The sequence below is a fragment of the Ascidia mentula genome, chromosome 1 (assembly GCF_947561715.1).
Source record: "Ascidia mentula chromosome 1, kaAscMent1.1, whole genome shotgun sequence".
In the NCBI taxonomy this organism is placed as follows: domain Eukaryota; kingdom Metazoa; phylum Chordata; class Ascidiacea; order Phlebobranchia; family Ascidiidae; genus Ascidia; species Ascidia mentula.
Window position 1 is genome coordinate 12030605 of NC_138566.1, and position 19322 is coordinate 12049926.

Genomic DNA, 19322 nt, shown 5'->3' on the forward strand with positions numbered 1-19322 from the left:
TATCTATTGGAACAGTGTGAACAGAACAGGACATTGAATAATTGGAAAACTGACTCATTTTCGAAGCAACAGTTTATATATTATTGCAATTTAATTATTATGGTGCATATTACATTCGCATAAAAAGTAAGCACGATAACGCTGTTCTCCTTGATGGAACAGGACCGTGGTTTTAAGTTGTGATCTAATCCGGGATATGCATCCCATTTCCAATGGGGCATAACAATAGGGTGCTCCACGATGTCGTTTTAAACAACATATTTTTTGAGCAAAGGACATATGATATGGGCACAGTTTTTCATTTGGAAAAAAATAGTGGAACGAAACCAACCCCTGACATGCAAGTTCTGCTAATGGTGCGGGTATCAGTTCGTATTATACAAGCTAAACTATTTCAAAAAGTTCACGTTTTTGTTTGTTAGTGTAACTTGAAATCCTCGCAAAATAGTGAACAAAAAACTTTTTAACATTAGCAAAAGATTTTGATTCCTTTGTGGCAAAAACCCTTTTCATGATCAAAAAATTCGTTGACCAAATTTAGTCCCAAAAATCTTTTCCTGACTAAAATTTTGTCTCAAGCTAACATTAAAAACAAACAGAAAACAACATATGACAACAAAACTTACGAGCTCGTTTATTATTATAAGCGCATCGTGTAAAATAATGCTGACACACTGCAACCGGGGAATAACATGATTCACTGCAACCTCCTTCAATTTCAAAAATTGGGAACTTCTTGCTTTTTAGGTAACAGCTTTAATAAGCCACAACATTACTGTAATTCCTTTTTTTTTTATAAATATTTTCAATATCGTTTTGACTAATATTCTTTGACTAATAAATTTTTAACAAAATTTAAAAACGAACCAACGATAGCTGGCCTGTTAAAGTTTGTGGGCCTTGTCGAGCTTGATTTCTCAAGTTGACTGATGTTATCACGACAATTAATTAAAGCTGTAAACAAATCTTTCCAAGCCTCCTAATTTTTTCCAGCTCCCAGGCATGATCGGTTCATCCAGTCCCGCTGGGGCGGAAGCAAAACAATGGATAAAGTTAGCTATGCTTGACAACTAATCACGGGTCAACACTATTGCTCAAATAAAATAGGCAAGTTATTGCAATAATAACAAAAACCAGCTTCTTCTCTAAATATTTCGATTTTATCAAAAATACTACGTTGTCAAACGGCCTTTTTGGGGGGTCGAGTTTTCACCATCACAGGAAAACAGCATAAAACGGGTCAATCTTGGGGTAATATAAATCATTTTCATTATCATCAAAATTAAATAAAAAATCCGAAATAAGTTTATTGGCCATGAATTGATTTTGATTTGTTTTTATGTCCGTAATTCTAACCTAACCCTTAAGATCCCAAGGGTATACTGAGCAACAGAAAAAAAATAATGTATGGCGTTTTGTTGCGTTGATGGGTCCAATAACACATTTCATGAAAAAAATTGAGATGTTTGACCGTTAACCCCCATTTTCTGGTGGGGTTACCTGCGACCCATTGGGCTCTGGAGGATACACAATGAAAAAATTAACTTTCTAATTTTGTTGAAACTAGTAAAGCTATAGGCCTATGCATTTCTTTAGTAGTACAAGTAATAACCTGGATGAAATCGAGGTAATATTTTACTGTGTTTGGTCAAACAACTAATTTTTAGACCCCTTTACGTGTGATTTTCGTGTTTCGCAGATTCATATGGACAGGAAACTTTGTTTTTTAGTATTTAAAGCTAAACAACGCCTTATTCAGGTCTGTGTTAATGCTGCAGTTGTAACAGCGATATTTGACAACTTTTATTGGCCAATGAATATTTATACGAATAAAATTTGAAATAACCTACGCAAATAGCTATATTACCATGCATAAAATAAAAGCCTGACCCGAAATTGAGACATAGATGATGCACGTATTATTTCTAGTATCATGCGAAGCTGTTATTTAATAATATTATTGAAAAGCTTAAAAACATGATTCATAAAAATTCATCGTACTTGTCGCCAATGCCCTATGCCCATACACGACCCCATAAAATTATAAGCCGTTTCATAAAAATACTTGCTAGGATTACCAACATTATACTGGTGACCCCTGGGGCTCTAAAGGGCTAATTTAAATAAAACCTAGTTGTCAATGTCTGCTATCCAATACTTTTCGTGCAATCGCCAAAATGGCAAGCAAAATATGAGAATTATTTTTATTTAAGCGCAGGATCGACTAATTTAACCGAACTTCGATTCAACCAACCGCATTTTCCCCAACAAATATGGTTGCTGGAATTGTATTGCAGTTTGTTATAGTGTGTATATGTTTTCGTGTTGTGTTTACGACCTTTGGCCAATTTTAGCAAATTCGACAATTCTTTAATTCCGAAGAAAGCCTACTAATCAATGGAAAGGCCTGCCAACAAAATTGCGGCTTGGGCAACAAAACCCTTTCTCTCATTGCTGTCGTTCTTGCCTTTTGTACAATGGCATATTCCAGTATTTTTTTTGTGATTACAATTTTTTTAATTTTTATAATTTTTTTTTACTATTATAGTTATCTACCAAGTAGGTTTACCTACAGGCTTTTTGCAGTCCAGGCATTGCAGCCTATATGCTGGATAAGCCACTTTTTCTCCGAAGTATGTAGGGGAGACCGGGAATAGCTCGGACGGTTTTGGGAAAATTGCTCATATTTTTTTTATATTATGAACCACATTCTTAAAGTTTATTTTGTTGTACGTAGTAAAGCATTGCTCAATAAACAAAAGGTTTTTCGTTCGTTTTAGCTCACTAAAAATGTTTATTCAGCCCATTTTTTAAACAGGTCTCAAATGTCCGAAGTCACCCCGGTACCGGGGTAACATCGGACGTCACTGGGGATATCTCGGACTGCAAGTTTTGAAAGACGTTTTTTTTGTTTATTTAACAAATAACTGAAATCAAACTTGGCGCAATATCAGCATTGGGGCATTAGCGCATAAAATATCATTCAAGCTTTCAGGAATCGGGGCGTGGCCACTTATCGTTTCGACCCTTCCACACGTTCATGCTTTGGGTAAATCGTGTACGTTTAACGGCAGCACGGATATCATAGATTTTAGAGTCAACAAACAATTTTTTATCTTTGGGACTTTTTCTTACTGCCAAAATTCAATGATTTCATCCAGCCTCGCATCTGTTTATATTCTCTACTATGACCGATAATTTTTCATAAAACTCAAAAATTGTTGCCTTCTCGCGATTTTTTGCCGTGATGTCCGAAGTAGCCCCGACCACGTGACGGCATAGAAATTCTGAAACTATGGCCGTATTTTTAAAGGTTACACAAAATCATCATTGGCCTATCCAAGAATACATGATTTAATTCCAAAGTATACCTGTTAACGTTTGATGGAGACATAAAGCTTTTGTAAAAGTGTCTTAACAATACCTAATTGTGACGTAAAATACCTGGTCCGAGGTATCCCCGTGTCCGAGGTATCCCCGGTCTCCACTAAACCTAAATAAACCTAATAGTTTTCTGAAAAAAGAACACGCATTTACAATGGCCACTGTAACATACGTCAGAGAAACCAGTACTTGTATTGCGTAATGTTTTGTGTGCAGCATTGCACAAGTATTGCATAATCCATTTCGTTTGAAGCTTTACACAAGCATTTGCAAGCCCCGTTACCAGATACATGGAATATTTCGCAACTTTCGACCCAAATGATTTATCCATCGAATGTTCTCTAGTAAAGTGATTCATTCAACATCATGTTTACCACTTAAAATGTTCTCCTATGCTTATGTCACACCACACCTTTGTTTTTGTATTGTATTAACTCAAGTGATGTATATCGGCACACGTGACTAAACCAACCAACAAGCTTCCGATAGTCCAAGAATAAATAGTCATGTGCGCCTGTTAATTGGGCTCTTTACATTCGGCTCGACTCTACTCTATTTGGAATCATCGTTTTATCTTTGATCTTCTATTCGGTGACAAGACACTGTTTTTTATATTGAGACTCTACAAGCTATTCGCCGGCTTGGGATTTATTCCCACAGCCAGATAATAAACTGTTTATTCGGATTCAACGGTTTGCTGATGAGGAAAGTAATCCCTTACACTACCAAGCCTGCAAACCTATTAACTCAATACCATAGTTGTGATCGCCAAGTGAGGACATGCAAAGTGGGGCGATCCTGTCAATCAGGCAGTTGCATGCAACATTACGGCGTTATCTGCCAAGTAGTGACAATTTTTGAACTAATATGTAAAAGTGAATCGCTGAAGTTCACACTTATTTAATCGATTCAGACCAAATTTTGAAAGGGGCCTTATTGTAACAACACGCATGCTTCTTTTTTTATTAGCTTCAGCAAAGCAGCGACTGGGAATCCTATTTGTACGCTGCAGCCTGCTCTTCAAAAGTGCTCCGAAGTTGACGAGGGAGACCACACAAAAAGATTGCATCCGTTAGTTTTGCAAAATTGTGGCAACTATATAGGCTATAGTGGAAATGAACCACGTTATATTGTTAGACGAAAAGCAATTAACAAAGAGCAGTAAAATTACAAGATCGAGGTAAAAAAAATTAATTTTGATTTATTCCATTTCATATTTCAACAAAACATTTTAAAATTAATTACAGAATAGTAAACAACGACACATGTTTTTTTTGTAGTTGTTTGTAAAATTGCTCTATTGGTGGCGTAGTCTCTGAATTCTTGTAATCTTTTTTCTCCTATGTGTGTTCCCTTTACATGTCATTTTTTTATTAACCCTATTTGATTTGTTCTGCGATGTTGCAATAATATCGGGTAATTTTTTTTCTTGCAAAAAATCAAATCATGTTTATTTAGCGGAAAAAACCAACTACGCGGATGAACAATAAACAAAGAAACAAAATGGCTCGGGCATGCAACAGGGGCACCGATAAAACCATAAAGGTTATCGAGTCCGGCGCCCATTGCAAAAGCCTAATCATTCTGGCGAGACCGCCATTCCTACTACACAATGCGTAAACAATTTACACCTTTTGTGTTTTGTGCTCGTTTTAGATCACCGCATAATGTTGGTGGATGCGTAGCATTGGTAATTTGTAATGCAATGGCTGAAGGACGTCTCAAAGAAAGGATAATCCATACATGTATTACGATTTGCTTAATTTTCGCCTTTTTGTGCCGATCAACATGTGGATGCATAGAGCCATTTTTCAGTGAATGTATTTGTGAAGTTCAGCAGGTACCTATTAGACTGAATGTATAATATATATGTGCAGTGCTGTACTTTCGGTATGTTTGATAAGCTTGTATATGTAAAAATGCCAAATCATGCACTGTAATCGAACTATTTTAAATTTTTAGTTGTTTCAAGAAAAAGGACGCCTTGTGTCATGCACAAATGTTGAAACTCTTGAACATTATTTTCCAATCTCAGAATACCCATTGGGCACTATTTCTCTGTAAGTTTATATATGTTTTAATCTAAATAATTTACAGTAGGGGTCTTAAAACTGTTTTAGAATGTTGCATGGGAGCTAGGAATAAAAAGGGTTGGATACTGTTATATGTCAATGGTCAAATGTATTCTAACCTCAAACTAATAGAATATGTGAGATTTTGAATATTAGTGCTTGTACAATTTTTGTGAAATAAAATCGGGAAAACCTTAAACTTTATGTTAGTGGTAGTACATGGATATTATGTGAAATACAACCCCAATATATTTTTTTTTGTAGAGAACTTACTGGTTGTAAGATCACCAATGTTTCAAAGCTTATTCCACGCCATCAGTCTTCTGTTAACAAAGTTTTGCAATTGTAAGTATGTTTATTGGCCAGTGTATATGACGTATCTTGTTATTGGAACCTAATCTTTTGCAGAATTTTAACTCATAATCAAATCAAGTATATTCAGGCAGGAACATTTCAGCACTTCAAAAATCTGAAATTATTGTAAGTACTTTATGCATGTTATGGTGCAGTGCTTCTTAACTATTTGTGGATATGTTATGTTCACTCCACTATGTTGTGAAATTACATTATTCTGTATCGGTGGTTCTTAACACTTTTTGCCTGGCGGATCCCTTTTGATGGCATTTCAGTAGTCACTGACCCTTAAGGTTTTGCTTAATACTGCTCTTCTGGCAAACTTTATTGTATTTACGTTTCTCGACGTTTCGGCTATTATGCAACAGCCTTCATCAGGAGGAAGTATCTGAGAAACGTAAATACAATAAAGTTTGCCAGAAGAGCAGTATTAAGCAATAAATATGCCTGGCAGCATCAGTAACAATTTACCTTAAGGTTTTTCCTATTTGGTTCTTGCTTAGCCACAATGTATTTTTGTTAGTGATATAACAAAGCTGTAACATGCTTCTGTAATTTAGTATGTTTTCAATCTTATATTGTGAAATGCGTAAACCTATTTCGAACGTAGGAGACGACTATAGGTTGTCGCAATCTTTCACATTTTTGTCCAATGTTTATTTAGTCTAAAAGTCACAATTACAACCTAATTGCATAAATCCAGCTTTTCTTTAAAAATGATACTTATTAAAGCCAATGTTAAGTAAATCAACAAATATAGTGCGCATTAAAAAAAACATGTGTTTTTTATTTACCCTTACAAGATTTTTTTCATGTGGAGTGGAGTTTTTGCCTGGTTAAAAGAATGTGTTATGCTGCTTGTCTGTGCACTAAAATTGTTATTTTATTATTTGAAGAAACCTCAGCCACAACAACATTGCTGTAATTACCACTGAAATGTTTGATGGTTTACCTGATTTGCATACATTGTAAGTGGGTTTTTAGTTTGGGAATTTACATATTTGTAGTGTAAAACTGTTTTCAAAACTCAGGTATTTAGACCACAACAGCTTTTCCTATGTTCCTGGAACTGCATTTGTTAATCTTCCTGCTTTAAAAAAACTGTAAGTCTGCTACTATTTTCTGTGGATGGTAATAGTTTTAAGTACCTAGCATTATTGGCATATTACTTCCTTGTGACTTCCTGTGTTTGCTCACAATTGTTGCAGGGATCTGACATCTGGCTGCATGATTTGCAATTGCCTCATGCATAATTTTATCTTGTGGTATCAAAAAAAGAAGAAAAAAATTGAACTTATTGGAGAGTGCGCTCTTCCTATAAAACAGCAAATGCTTGAACGCCTCAAACCAGAAGACCTTAAAACTTGTGGTATGGAGTGTTTAGTACAATTTTGTCACCACAGAAAGTATCTATAAAACCTTTTGATAAAGTTTAAATCTTTACAGATATCTTGGAAAAATTGCCATATTTTGAACTTTATCCCTCTAAAAAACAGGTTGTGTTTGAAGGTGATAGTCTGCCTTTATTTTGTGAAGGGACTAATTTACCATCATCAAAGGTGACATAGCTGAAAAGGTCTGAATTTAAATAAAAATATGTATTTTTGGTTGTGCAGATTACATGGAGACACAATAATGTTAAATTGGCTGTTGATCATGGTGGCTTGTCAAGCACATCATTATACCAGCCCAAAATATCGGCATATCATCATTTATTTAAAATTAATAACAGTTATTCAGGTGGGGGAGTGAATAAAGGTTGTAATCAGTTTTATTAACCCCAAGCTTAAAATTTTGGCATATTCTTGCACAGGCATTTGGTCATGCACAATTTCATCAAACTATTCTGTGGTTTCTGACCGAGTCGATATGCTTGTTTTAAATCAGAATGCTCAATATTGTCCTAAAGAGGTTGCAACAAATGACATGGGGCACTTTATATGGCCAGAAACTGTTTCTGGGATAACAACTTTCTTAACTTGTGATCAGCCACTGTCCACTGAGGTATTTACTAGAAAACTTACTTTTAAAATATTTTTTTGAAAACAACTCTCAAGGTTACCACCAATTCATTCAAGGCCAGTCGCAGTTGTCTGAATGTGGGGAAGTGGAATGAAGCAGACTATACTCAATGCCAACTTGCTGATGACTTTGCTCGACATATTAAAGTATGTGTTATTTAGAAGTGTGTCGAAAACTGTAAATCATTTTTTTGTTTTGTAGAACTTTTTTATGAAGAATGTAACTCAACGAAATGCAGTAAAAGAGTGCAACCAAGTTACTCAACTTTTGTCCAATATTAAACTTAAAGCAACTATTGGTTTAAAATACCTTGAAGAGCTTATGCTGATTTGTCTCACAAAATTTCCACCATCAAAAAATGTGAGTCATTTGGCTACACTTTAACACATCAAAAGGTCATTGGTTAGGTATTTTTTGTTTCAGAAAGAACTTGGAAAAATATTAGTTGAACTTTTAAGCAAAGCTTCAACTTCAGGATTTGAAATTATAAAAGACAGGGATAGCGCAGAATATTTTAAGTTGATGCACAAGACATTTCTCACAATGATGCAGCAACAACTAAGTGACAAATCTTTGTTTGTGGAGGTGAATAAACATGCTGTTACACATTGTGTTTGTTATGACATAATTATTGTTTAACTGTGCATGGTTTCATATAATGCCTGTAATTTTCAGACATCTTCGAACATGGCTGTGTTTGGAAAGAACCTTAACTCAACAGAAAAATTAATGGTTTGTTTGCCATCTTTTAAGAAGAGTTCACAAATGCAAGTAAAATGTAATTTTTCCGGAAATATTAAAAATGTAAGAATACCTAATATTTACTTTTTACTCTTATTTTATATAATTTGGCCTTTTTGTTGTCAGTGTAATTTTTTTTGTAAGCTATTGTGTATTGATGTCTAGTTTGTATGTTTATTGTTGAAACCTATTTAAAATTTTTATTTAATATTAATGTACCTTGTTTTTTTTTGTGCAGGTAAAGGAGGATTTGTTCATTGAAATCAGTTTACCAAGCATTAATGAAAAACATCAGAAAATATTTGTTTTGAACTATAGGTAGGAATATTTAAATTTAAAATGTTTGCAAACGTCAACTAAGATGCTCTTTTCAGAAATGGAAATACTTTTCAATCTCGACATGCCAAGACAATAACATTGCAGTATCATGAAAAGTGGTTCACTGAGAAAAATAAGAGTGATGCTAACTCAAATTATAAACCTGATCTAAGTGCATCAAAAGTAGTCACCGACAATCAGTACGAAGAACATGTCATAATTTCAAATGTTTATGCAATTACTATCAACAACCAAACAAAAGGAAACCTATCCCAACCAGCGAAATATGTGTTTTCTACAACAGAGAGAGGTATCTATGGCATGTATGTTATATTCATATCATGACTAACCTTTGTTAATAGTTCCAGCCATCAAAGCATTGTATGGATATTATATTGCATTGTGGGATGGCGAGAGGTGGTTGCCAACTCGTGGTTTTTGTCACTTTAACCAAACTGGTGTTCTACAAAATGATCATGAGAATCTTACAGTTGTACTTTGTAGGGTGTTTGGGACAATTGCTGTTATGAAAGTAAGTTGTTTACCTTTGTACATTGGGGTTTGGGGAACATGTGCCAATTTCTATGTATGTGAATGGTTGCTAGAAAGTTTAGAAATAAAAGGGTGGTCCAAGTTTGTGAGCATCTGGTGCTCTAATACTTTTTCAATGCAACCTGATAGACCCAAGCCTAAAATTTTTGAAAACTGTTTTTAATAGGATATCGGCAAAAATTTACTTAATATCTAAAAGAGTACTGAAACATGAGTTTCAACCTAGCACTGATTGCTGTAGAGAAGATTCCAGTAACAAAGAAACTAGTTTTAGATATAAATAAACTTGTAACTTGAAGCAGTTATATCCACCCAAATCTGTGTAAAGAATTAAAAAAGTAGCTTTTATCTGAAAGTGACGAAGAACCAGATTTTTCGAAGCTTTTTGTCAAAAAAAATATTTTGAATCATTTGTACTTCATGGAAATTTAGAATGTGTTTTACTGTATTATATTATTTTATCTTTTTGTTTAGAATGTTTATCATGGAAATGTGGTTTCATCTAAAAATGACAGCTACCATCCAATGCTTCATCCAATAGCGATGGTTGGGAGTGGATGTTTAGCAATTAGCCTTCTGACTGTGATTTTTACATACCTAAAATTTTCTTCCCAGTAAGTAGCACAAATACTAGTTGTTCAAACTTTCAAAACATGAAAAGTTTTATTACATTGGTAACGTTTCTAATTTGCTGATGGGTCACCTTAACATTAGTGTTCTGTTAATAAAAATCATTTCAACAGGATCAAAATATCTCGGGATGCACGACACATGTTGCTCAACAAATGTGTACATTTCCTAATTGCAATCGTGTTCTTTGTGGTTGGTGTCTGGAGAGTTAATTCTGAGGTTTGGATATTTTTTACTTGAAGTCATCTCTTTCTGTATATCCTAAAGAAAAAATACTATAACCAAAATCTACTTTCGATTTGCCATATCCTTTGAAGGGGAAGGTACAAATAAGACGAACCCACAAGGGCCATACCAGTCCATGAACAGCATTGTTCGCTTTCTTTTATAACCGCTGGGTTCCTCCTAAAATTTGATGTAATCTGTATGAAAAAAGTTCCTCACAGACATGGGCCCTGTTAATTAATCCCTTCTCCATAATTTAAACAAATGTGCTTAGTTTTTTTGCTACACAACTGGAATTTTGTTGCACTACTCATCGATGTCAATACTCCTGTGGATCACAATTTCTTCAAGAAACATCTGTAAAGAAATGCTCATTATACAAAACCCACCATCATTAGAGCCAAAACCATCAAGACCAATGCTTCGGTAGGAAATTTTGTTATAGTCAGTTGCTGACGATAGTGCAGTTGTTTTTTTGTCATTTGAAAATACATTTACCCACTTGTTGGTATATTTTGTGATGTTTCTCTGTAGATTTTATCTAATTGGTTGTGGAATTCCAATTATTATTTGTGGAATCACTGCTGCAGCAAAGCTGCAGAATTATGATGGGGATGGTGGAAAATAGTAAGAACTTACACATGTTAAGTTACTGAATGGTTTACCACATTACAACAAAACTGTTTACAGTTGTTGGTTGTCCTGGGAGACTAGTTTGTATGCATTTTATGGACCTTCAGCTTTGATTGCAAGCTATTGCATAATAGTTTTGCTTCGAGTGCTAGCAACATTAAATTGCACTCACAATTTAAAATGGAAAAGTAAAAGACAGAAGAATCATGCTGCAGAAGCAATGTATGGTTGTGAAATAGACATTGGCAACAATGCAATAATTTTTATGTATTTTTGCAGTAACTTAAGATCTACAAGTTATGGAACAAATGGTGATGCTGACAGTGATGTCTCACCTACAGTGAAAGATGTATGTATTTTCTGAATTCTTTTTTTTTAATTTGGCTGAACTTTAATGATGACCCATGCACAACAGATAGAAAATGAGCAGAGTTATAGAAGCAGGCTTCGTGGTGTGTCATTAACCCTTGTCTGTTTTATCGCAACATGGACTGCTGCTGCCATGTCTGTTGCTGCACCTCATATACAGGTTTAGTTTGAAGTCCCTTCATGTATCAATAAATCTTAATTTTGTGATAATATTTACCACTATTTTAGGAGTTTACCAACACTGCTCAGTATTCTTCATTGAACAACCCACCTACAAATGAACTTGGATTGTACATGGTAACATTTTCAAATATATTAGAAAAACTAATACGTACATGTTTCGCAGTCTTTAAAAAAATTTTTGGAATTAAAAAAACAGTTGCTGCTGACTGTAGCATTTATAACATACAGTCTGATTTGTTAGGCCTTTACAGAATGTGTTTTTATTCTTTTAACAGAATGTTGAACCAAAACCTGACCCTCCGTCAATTGATTTGAGAGTAATCTTCTCTTGTATTTTTGCTGTGTTTGCTATTTTTACTGCTGGTTTCCTATTTGTCCAACAACTGATCACCAGGAAAGATGTTTGTCAAGCCTGGAAAAGGGTTTGCACAAAACCATGTGCAAAAAACAAACATTTTCATGGTAGTGCGGACTGTTGTAAGAGAAAAACTGATTTAAAAACAACAAATGAAAGAAGGCAAGATACTGCCACAACTGCAGGTAAAATTTGAGTGTGTGTATATTAGGACTAGAATTTTTATTGATATCATGCCATGCTTTGTAAGCAGAGACTGTACAATTTACATAAAATTATTTCGCAGTGACTGATCCAATCACCATTGAAACCGTTCTTAACACTGACTCATTATGCGATGATCCAACTCCGGTACACCAAACATGCACATCCCACCACAGTTCCAATGTACCCAGATCCAGCATTAATTCAACTAACAGGCGCTGTGGTTCATCCTATATTATGTACAGCTCAGGAACTCATAACAAGTTTCAAAGAAGTGACACAAAAAACAGCTTTGATGGAAAATCTGTGTCTGTTCTGGATTCACAACATGTTAGTGTATTATCTCTGTAGAAATTGTATCCATAAGAAATATAATTATGTTTGGTATAGGGTATTAATGTTGTTGACCAGGACTGTAATTTTCAACATCATTACTGCCAGGAAAGTTATGTAAAGAACAGAACAAAACCTATTAAACTGACTAATCTGCAGGTAATCACTCAAATTTACTGATCATCTTCTTTGCCAACTAATTTTGCATGCTGTGTTTAGCACCAATATGATAGTTTAACTGAGCATAGCTTTGAAGAGAGCCACAATATGCACACTATTCCAGTAATATTGCAACCACCCAAAAAGTTAGACAACGGAGCATTGTATAACAGGTATGTGGTTTGCATTAGCTTGTTGTACTACCTGTGTCTTGTGATATTTTGTCCCAGATATCAAAGAATGAGAAAAGCTCTAGAGGCCAAAAAGCACAAACCACCACGATTAACAGTCTTGCGAGAACATGCACAAGACTCTTTGACAAGTGATGAAGAAAAATCAAAATACAAAATGTTCAATACTAATGAACTCACATCATTGTTGACCTCTAACACTACTGAAAAACCTTGTGTTCCGAGCTTAGGTACATGTGGTAAAAATGAGTTTGTGTCTGGGGTATTTCATTCCATTTATTTTCAGATAAGGAATATTGTGAAAGCCTATCCAACTGCAGTCATTCTGTAGAACCAAGCCTAATTGTGCCACAAACAACAAAGAATGATCAGAACAGGGTAGATGGTGAAGAAAATCTGAACCTAATAACAAACTACAACCAATCACTCAAAAAGAGTAAATGGGAAACTGCTGCATTTACAGAACCTGGGGAAGCAAGCATGCATAGAATTTCCAATGGAAGTTCTGCTGTAAACTTAACAAGTCAAGAAAGCACTGTTGATTGCACTTCCTCTGGGCACAGAAGACATTTCTACTTAACAGCAAGCGATGTTTTAGGCAACCTGCATGTTCCACCAAAACTGGAAAGGGAGCAAACTGATAATACAGGTTTCAATGAATTTGATCCACTTTTTGGATGCAGTAATTCAAATAAGGATGATGAACTCAGCCTAGCAAGCAGTTCACAGCCTTTTTACGCAGATGATTGTGCTTATGCTTCTCTGCGCAATGAAACTAGTGTCTGACTTTTAGCAAAAAGTGATAGCAAACACTACTGCCTTTGCAAGGGTTTGTACATTCTACTTTGTAACGATTTTTATTACTTCTACCTCCTTGTCCCTCAACATATCTCAAAATAATGGAGCAGGTTTTGTTTTTAACCATTTGATCGCTCATTTATGAAATACATTTTAATGAAATAAAATTTTACAGACATGTAATGTGTAAATTCATGTGGGTGTCCCATCATCACCATTATAATTGTTTATTCTTCTCCTTCCCAGTCGCGTATAAACTTGTTGTTTCAGGTAGATCTTTAGCACACCTTTAATGGCCACAAATGCTATTCCACCCTGTCGTTAAAATTTTTTACACAATAAATGCTGTTTTACTTCCAAGGAACCTACCAGTATGCTTCTTTGCAAATTTCCATCAACTTTTCTGAACAAAAACTTTCCAACTATGGTGGCTACCGTAGGAAAAAACATTGCCCCACAGAAAACTCGCGTAAACTTAATTTCTCTTGCTGGAGCATCCTGTGGTTGCAAAGGTCGGATGGTGCCAGGTTCCACACTTAAAAAAGGAAATGATATAAAATTGAGTTCCACCACAAGCAGAGTTTGGCTTACCCTGGAAAGAGAAGGTTTAAAACAGTTAGTTTGTGTGAATGTCGTCTCCACACTTTCAGCAGATACTCATCCCACTGAATCATTTTTCCCAACACCAGAACAACAGGAATAGCTGGTAAACCAATTAATAAAAACAAGGGATCTGCTCTTTCCATCATATCTAGACCTTCCTTATGTCCCAGAACCTAATCCAAAGAAAATTTGCAACAGTACTAAAGATCACATGTGCATTTATTTCAGCAGAATAAATGGTTTTACCTGCATAACAGTAATGGCTCCATAAGTAACAGCTGTCCAATAAACAGACCCAAGAAGCACACCAGTTGCTAAAATAGGTGAAGCTTTGTATATCATTCTGTCTACAGTTTGCATGACACCACAAATTTTACCTGTGAGAATTCCGAAGGCAAAATGTTTTTTAGCATAGTTTATTTTAAATATATTTTAGGTCATACCAAATGGAGGAAATATTATGATGTATTCAGTGTTGCACTGTGGACAACACACTTTTGTGTAGGCATGACCCTTTTGTTTTTCATCTACCCATCTCATCAAACAAGTGTGATGAACCCATTTTGTAGTTCCTCTACATCTGCAAGGGCGGGTCCACTCTGCTCCAACATCATCCTGCTCACTGCCAAAACACACCCAGCAATTCTTGCTGAAGATGTAAAAATGGTAGTTTGAACGATTAATCCCACAAACATTATATACCAAGGTTTTCTTACTGAAGATCTGGATTATCTGTGTTTAAGGTTTCCCTTTGTTCAGTTTCATCATTCTGACTACTTTCAACTTCACTTTCATCCACTTCACTTTCAGTGAGTTCGTCAAGTATGTTGTTGTTATTTTCAATGTCTTCCATTTTGTGTTTTTGTGGATGCACTTCCCAAATCAGAAAAAAGTGCCAACTGGTTATTTATCATAAAAACAACATCAACTATAACATTGTACTTGACATGGAAAGCTGTTTAGTGAAGGGGCCCTAAAAGCAAAATATCCCAATTAACAAACGAAGTGTTATCACATTGAATTTTTACTACTTTCGCAGAAAGCTCTAAATATATGCTGGGCTGCGGAAGTTATGCACACGTAAGAATGTTAAAATGAAGACAAACTAATAAACAACTGATGAGTGATGACTTACTCGAAAAAAACATATATACAACCAGGGGCGTATCCAGGAATTTTTAAAGGGGGGGGTCTAATTTTTTTAGGGAATTCCCCGATTTTCAGGTATAAACTAAGTGTAAACTATTGTGGGCGAGAATCGCAAAATACGAGCGCCGATGTTCGCGCCAATCGTCATATAAACGGTGGCTTTCTGGCTTGCGCAATTGTGTAACGCTATGGAAAGTTTAACAACTAAACTAATTGACTTTCACGCAAATAAACCGCTTGTCATTACAACGTGGCCACTGAAAAACGACGTTTCGTCCGTGAACTGACGAAAAATGACACTTGTTTCGTAACAATGCAACATGTTTGGTAACAATGCCAAGTGTTCGGTAACAATGCTACCTGTTTGGAAACAATGGCGAATGCAACACGATGCGGTTTTTAGGTCAACGTCAAAGAAAATTTCTGGTTTTCACGCGGATTTTGACAAAAAAATACAGTGGCGTTTGTTTAGTTATCAAAAAAGACCAAACTATTTCACAAAAGGGGGGGGTCCGGACCCCTCGGACCCCCCCCCTGGATACGCCCATGTATACAACTATAAAACACCAACCATTTCAGAAATAGTGTTGTTAAAATATTTCCACAAATACGTTTCGCATGACGTAACAAGAATTCTGAATACTTCTTAATCAACTATTAAGTCAATAACATGTCATTTGTGTATCTGTATAACTACTCAGAAAAATGTAGGCTACCGTTGCTTTTGAAAGCAACGATATCCATGCATATGTCCTTTTATTTTGCACGTAAAACGGACTATTGGCATTCTGGCAGAATCCAAATATATTTTTAGAAAAATGCGTTCCGCATCATAGAACAGCATTTCACAAGCGGTTTACACTATGCAATTGAGTTTCATCTGGGTTTATATCAAAGCAGATTACATTATTTTGCAAAATATTACATTTGACAACTATTTCGCATTAATAATACTACAGAAGTGCTACGTATTCCGTCAAAATGACCTGAAACGTGGGCCTTTTAAGGCTTTTTGCTTTGCCGGTGACGTCACTTTCAATCAAGTGCCAAACCACTTTCCACCACCTAGAATTTATTTTAAATCTCTGTATCTTTCAAGAATTGGCTGCTGAATAGCGTGAAGCAATCAAAATCGGTAGAAGTCCCACGTATTCCACCAGAATGACCTGAAACGCGGTCTTTACTGTACTTACAAATTAGAAGTTGTTCTTGCGCAACAGTATCTTGTCCGGGTTTCTTTGCTGAAAAATGTCATGTACTGTTGTTTTACATACGAGCTTCGTCATTATTCAGGGTTTGCCATAACTTCCATATTTGTGACTGGGCATCCCTAATTTTTAGATTTTTAAACTGAATTTGGTTTTTATTCGTTATTTTTGAACCACATGTTTTAATTGACGTTTTCACATCCATTTCAACAAGTGGATCATATTTGTAAAACTGACGCCGAGGACTGATTTGTGGGATTCATAGCTTGAACTCTGAACTCCTTGTCAGATTAAACAGCGCATTTTTATTTAAAGGTTATTTATCGTGAAACTTCCATCATTGATACTGTTCGAACAAGCAACAATAAATTGAAAAAGACTTTACTGTATGATAGCAAACAATATTGGACCAAATGGTTTTGCAAAAGAGTAGTGGTCTTGTCCCAAACATAATCTACGTTTAGGGTGCAAATGTGAAGCTGCAATTTGTCACGATGATGACGGGCCGATGGGTCTCACTGAAAAGGTCAGCTGATCTGCTGGCTAATTGACTTTAAATTGTCCGTTCACCAGTGCACTTGGCTGAGATACAGGCAGATGCGTATAATTGTTTATTAATGGAATGCAACCAAATAGCATAGAATAGGAATGGATTCAAATGAACTGGAATAGATTTAGAATCAAGTAGAACGGCCAGAAAAGGCAAAAAGCGTTGCCGTATAAACATATAGTCTCCTGATATGCGATGTTGTGAGAGAAAACAGTGGGCTCATAAATAACATTTGGGTGAGAAAGCCCCAGCCTATTGCGTATGATGAAGTATCCCTGTCACAAACAACCTCTCCGAACGATGGAATGAGACGACAAATTTTTATCAATGCAGCTTCCATTGATATACAGAAACTGATGATGCCTTTTCCAGGGCGACAAATAAATCTAAACAACCTTCGTACAAAAGGAAGTGAACATAAATGGTTACATGGACATTTTCGCAAGGGTTAGGCGTGTCAAAAAGAATCAACATACTTTATACAGCGACGTAAATCAAAATTAAGTATGCATAATATCGAGTCAAGTCAACCAGCATGGGCAATTGACATATTTCATCAAGAGGTGTTGCAAAGGAAGTTAATGCCTGTATGGAAATAAGGTTAGAATCCGACAATTTCGCCACTACCATTCATCAATACAAACTTCCAAACGGATAATATTAAATACCTCAAAGGCTATATCGATGGTTGATGAACATGGGAAACTCATCTTGCTGGTAATATGATAGATATCGCAGAAACGTTTCATGATATCGCATGACAAGACAGGATCGTCACACTGCGAAAACCGTCATTTGGCAGCTGTCGTATACATAGCATGCAATGTAAACATTTCTGTGTTGTTTGATTGCAATGGTAGATATCATAAAAGTAAATTTTGCCAGGCAATTTGTGCACGAAACACTGCATCCAGGCCAAATACGTGGGATCTCTACCGATTTTCATTGCTTTCACGCTATTTTGATTGAAAGTGACGTCACCGGCAAAGCAAAAAGCCCAAAAGCCTAAAAAGACCCGCGTTTCAGGGCATTCTGATGGAATACGTGGGACTTCTACCGATTTTCATTGCTTTCACGCTATTCAGCAGCCAATTCTTGACAGATAAAGAGATTTAAAAAAAATTCTATGTGGCGGAAAGTGGTTTAGCACTTGATTGAAAGTGACGTCACCGACAAAGCAAAAAGCCTTACAAGACCGTTGTTTCAGGTCATTCTGAAGGAATACGTGGGACTTCTACCGATTTTCATTGCCTTCACGCTATTCAGCAGCCAATTCTTGAAAGATATAAAGATTTAAAAAAACTCTAGTTGGCGGAAAGTGGTTTGGCACTTGATTGAAAGTGACGTCACCGGCAAAGCAAAAAGCCTCAAAAGACCTGCGTTTCAAAAGCGTACTTTTCGACAAATATATTTTGGGTTCTGCCAAAATGACAATAGTAAAAACGGCCATGCGCATGGACATTAAACTTTTCGATTGCGTGCTCTTTCTTAAAAAACTCCGCACAGATCCATTTCGAAATAAACAATTTTTTTGTTATATATGGCAACAACTTAAACAGAGGCCAAACCGCAAAAAGAAGAGTTGAGTTATCAGAATGGTTTCAAATACAATCGTTTCAAATGGCGTTAAGAAAATGCATTACATCGCTGTTTTAAACACACTTGCCACTTTCTTTCGCACAATATAACTTCTTCAAGTAAAAGGTGCCTATCGGTCAAGTCATATGGCACTGTAGGAGGGTCCAGACGACAGAACGGGGGTCAAATTAACATGTTGCTCATTTAACGAAAACACTATTATAGTCACTTGTACTTATTATTTATGTAATGTGCATGGGGAATTCGGCTTGTCATGATTCACAACATTTTAATATTTTCTTTAAACTTGGTCTTTTGAAATCGCTTTCTACACTTTTACATTTACACCCCGTCTTTCTGACGCCTTCTCTCTAGTTATCTCGCTTGCTTTACCTCTTTCAACTTACGTTACTTCCTCTAAAAGTCTCCTTTGTCACGTAATCGCAGCGATTATCTTTGTTTCTGCCCCGACTTTGATACCTCGTCCCTAAAATTTGCAACTCTTTCCACAAATAAACAGATCATGGTTTTGGGTCTAAAAGATCGCAAAGTGATCCCACAGATCTTGGCTTTCGGTCTGATAGATCATATAACTTGTGGTTTCACAGATTAGTCCAGATCTCAGACCGAACGGAGGTTGACGAACAAACCATCGGTGACGAGACCTGCAGCCAGTATGGTGTCATACTGAGATAATCTTGACATTATCTT

General features: G+C 35.9%; 2 protein-coding genes across 4 annotated transcripts; one reads left to right on the forward strand and one right to left on the reverse strand.

Moving 5' to 3' along the window:
* The first annotated feature begins 5044 nt into the window (after window positions 1-5044).
* Window positions 5045-13701, forward strand: LOC145897129 (adhesion G protein-coupled receptor A3-like). Of its 3 annotated transcripts, XM_082985326.1 has the most exons (31): window positions 5045-5224; window positions 5347-5444; window positions 5721-5801; window positions 5865-5936; window positions 6707-6778; window positions 6842-6913; window positions 7019-7179; window positions 7257-7369; window positions 7427-7550; window positions 7624-7814; window positions 7868-7978; window positions 8034-8192; window positions 8256-8417; window positions 8508-8636; window positions 8812-8891; window positions 8948-9201; window positions 9254-9423; window positions 9918-10057; window positions 10187-10292; window positions 10573-10724; window positions 10833-10925; window positions 10989-11153; window positions 11211-11280; window positions 11347-11460; window positions 11529-11597; window positions 11759-12023; window positions 12125-12372; window positions 12433-12534; window positions 12595-12707; window positions 12765-12955; window positions 13012-13701. In XM_082985326.1, the coding sequence occupies exons 1-31, from the start codon at window positions 5090-5092 to the stop codon at window positions 13509-13511; spliced, it is 4512 nt and encodes a 1503-aa protein (XP_082841452.1). In that variant the 5' UTR covers window positions 5045-5089; the 3' UTR covers window positions 13512-13701. The 3 variants fall into 3 exon arrangements, with proteins under 3 accessions (XP_082841452.1, XP_082841437.1, XP_082841445.1); XM_082985311.1 differs by having other exon boundaries at window positions 10989-11280; XM_082985319.1 differs by having other exon boundaries at window positions 7889-7978; window positions 10989-11280.
* Window positions 13564-15095, reverse strand: LOC145897150 (E3 ubiquitin-protein ligase MARCHF5-like). Its single transcript, XM_082985336.1, has 6 exons — window positions 14843-15095; window positions 14570-14775; window positions 14373-14503; window positions 14115-14299; window positions 13893-14058; window positions 13564-13838 (listed from the first exon to the last, which is right to left on the reverse strand). Exons 1-6 carry the CDS (start codon window positions 14977-14979, stop codon window positions 13716-13718), a joined length of 948 nt encoding a protein of 315 aa, XP_082841462.1. The 5' UTR covers window positions 14980-15095; the 3' UTR covers window positions 13564-13715.
* Window positions 15096-19322: the final 4227 nt, after the last annotated feature.

What these genes read in the sequence shown, in the direction of transcription:
- LOC145897129 (XM_082985311.1), top strand. Translation starts at nt 5,090, where the DNA reads ATGGCTGAAGGACGTCTCAAAGAAAGGATAATCCATACATGTATTACG. An exon ending in CTGTTCTGGATTCACAACAT is followed by an intron (nt 12,373 to 12,432) that starts GTTAGTGTATTA and finishes TGTTTGGTATAG; the next exon opens with GGTATTAATGTTGTTGACCA. An exon ending in ACCTTGTGTTCCGAGCTTAG is followed by an intron (nt 12,956 to 13,011) that starts GTACATGTGGTA and finishes ATTTATTTTCAG; the next exon opens with ATAAGGAATATTGTGAAAGC.
- LOC145897150 (XM_082985336.1), bottom strand. Translation starts at nt 14,979, where the DNA reads ATGGAAGACATTGAAAATAACAACAACATACTTGACGAACTCACTGAA. An exon ending in ACAGATAATCCAGATCTTCA is followed by an intron (nt 14,776 to 14,842) that starts GTAAGAAAACCT and finishes TTACATCTTCAG; the next exon opens with CAAGAATTGCTGGGTGTGTT. An exon ending in ATTTGCAAAGAAGCATACTG is followed by an intron (nt 13,839 to 13,892) that starts GTAGGTTCCTTG and finishes TTTTAACGACAG; the next exon opens with GGTGGAATAGCATTTGTGGC.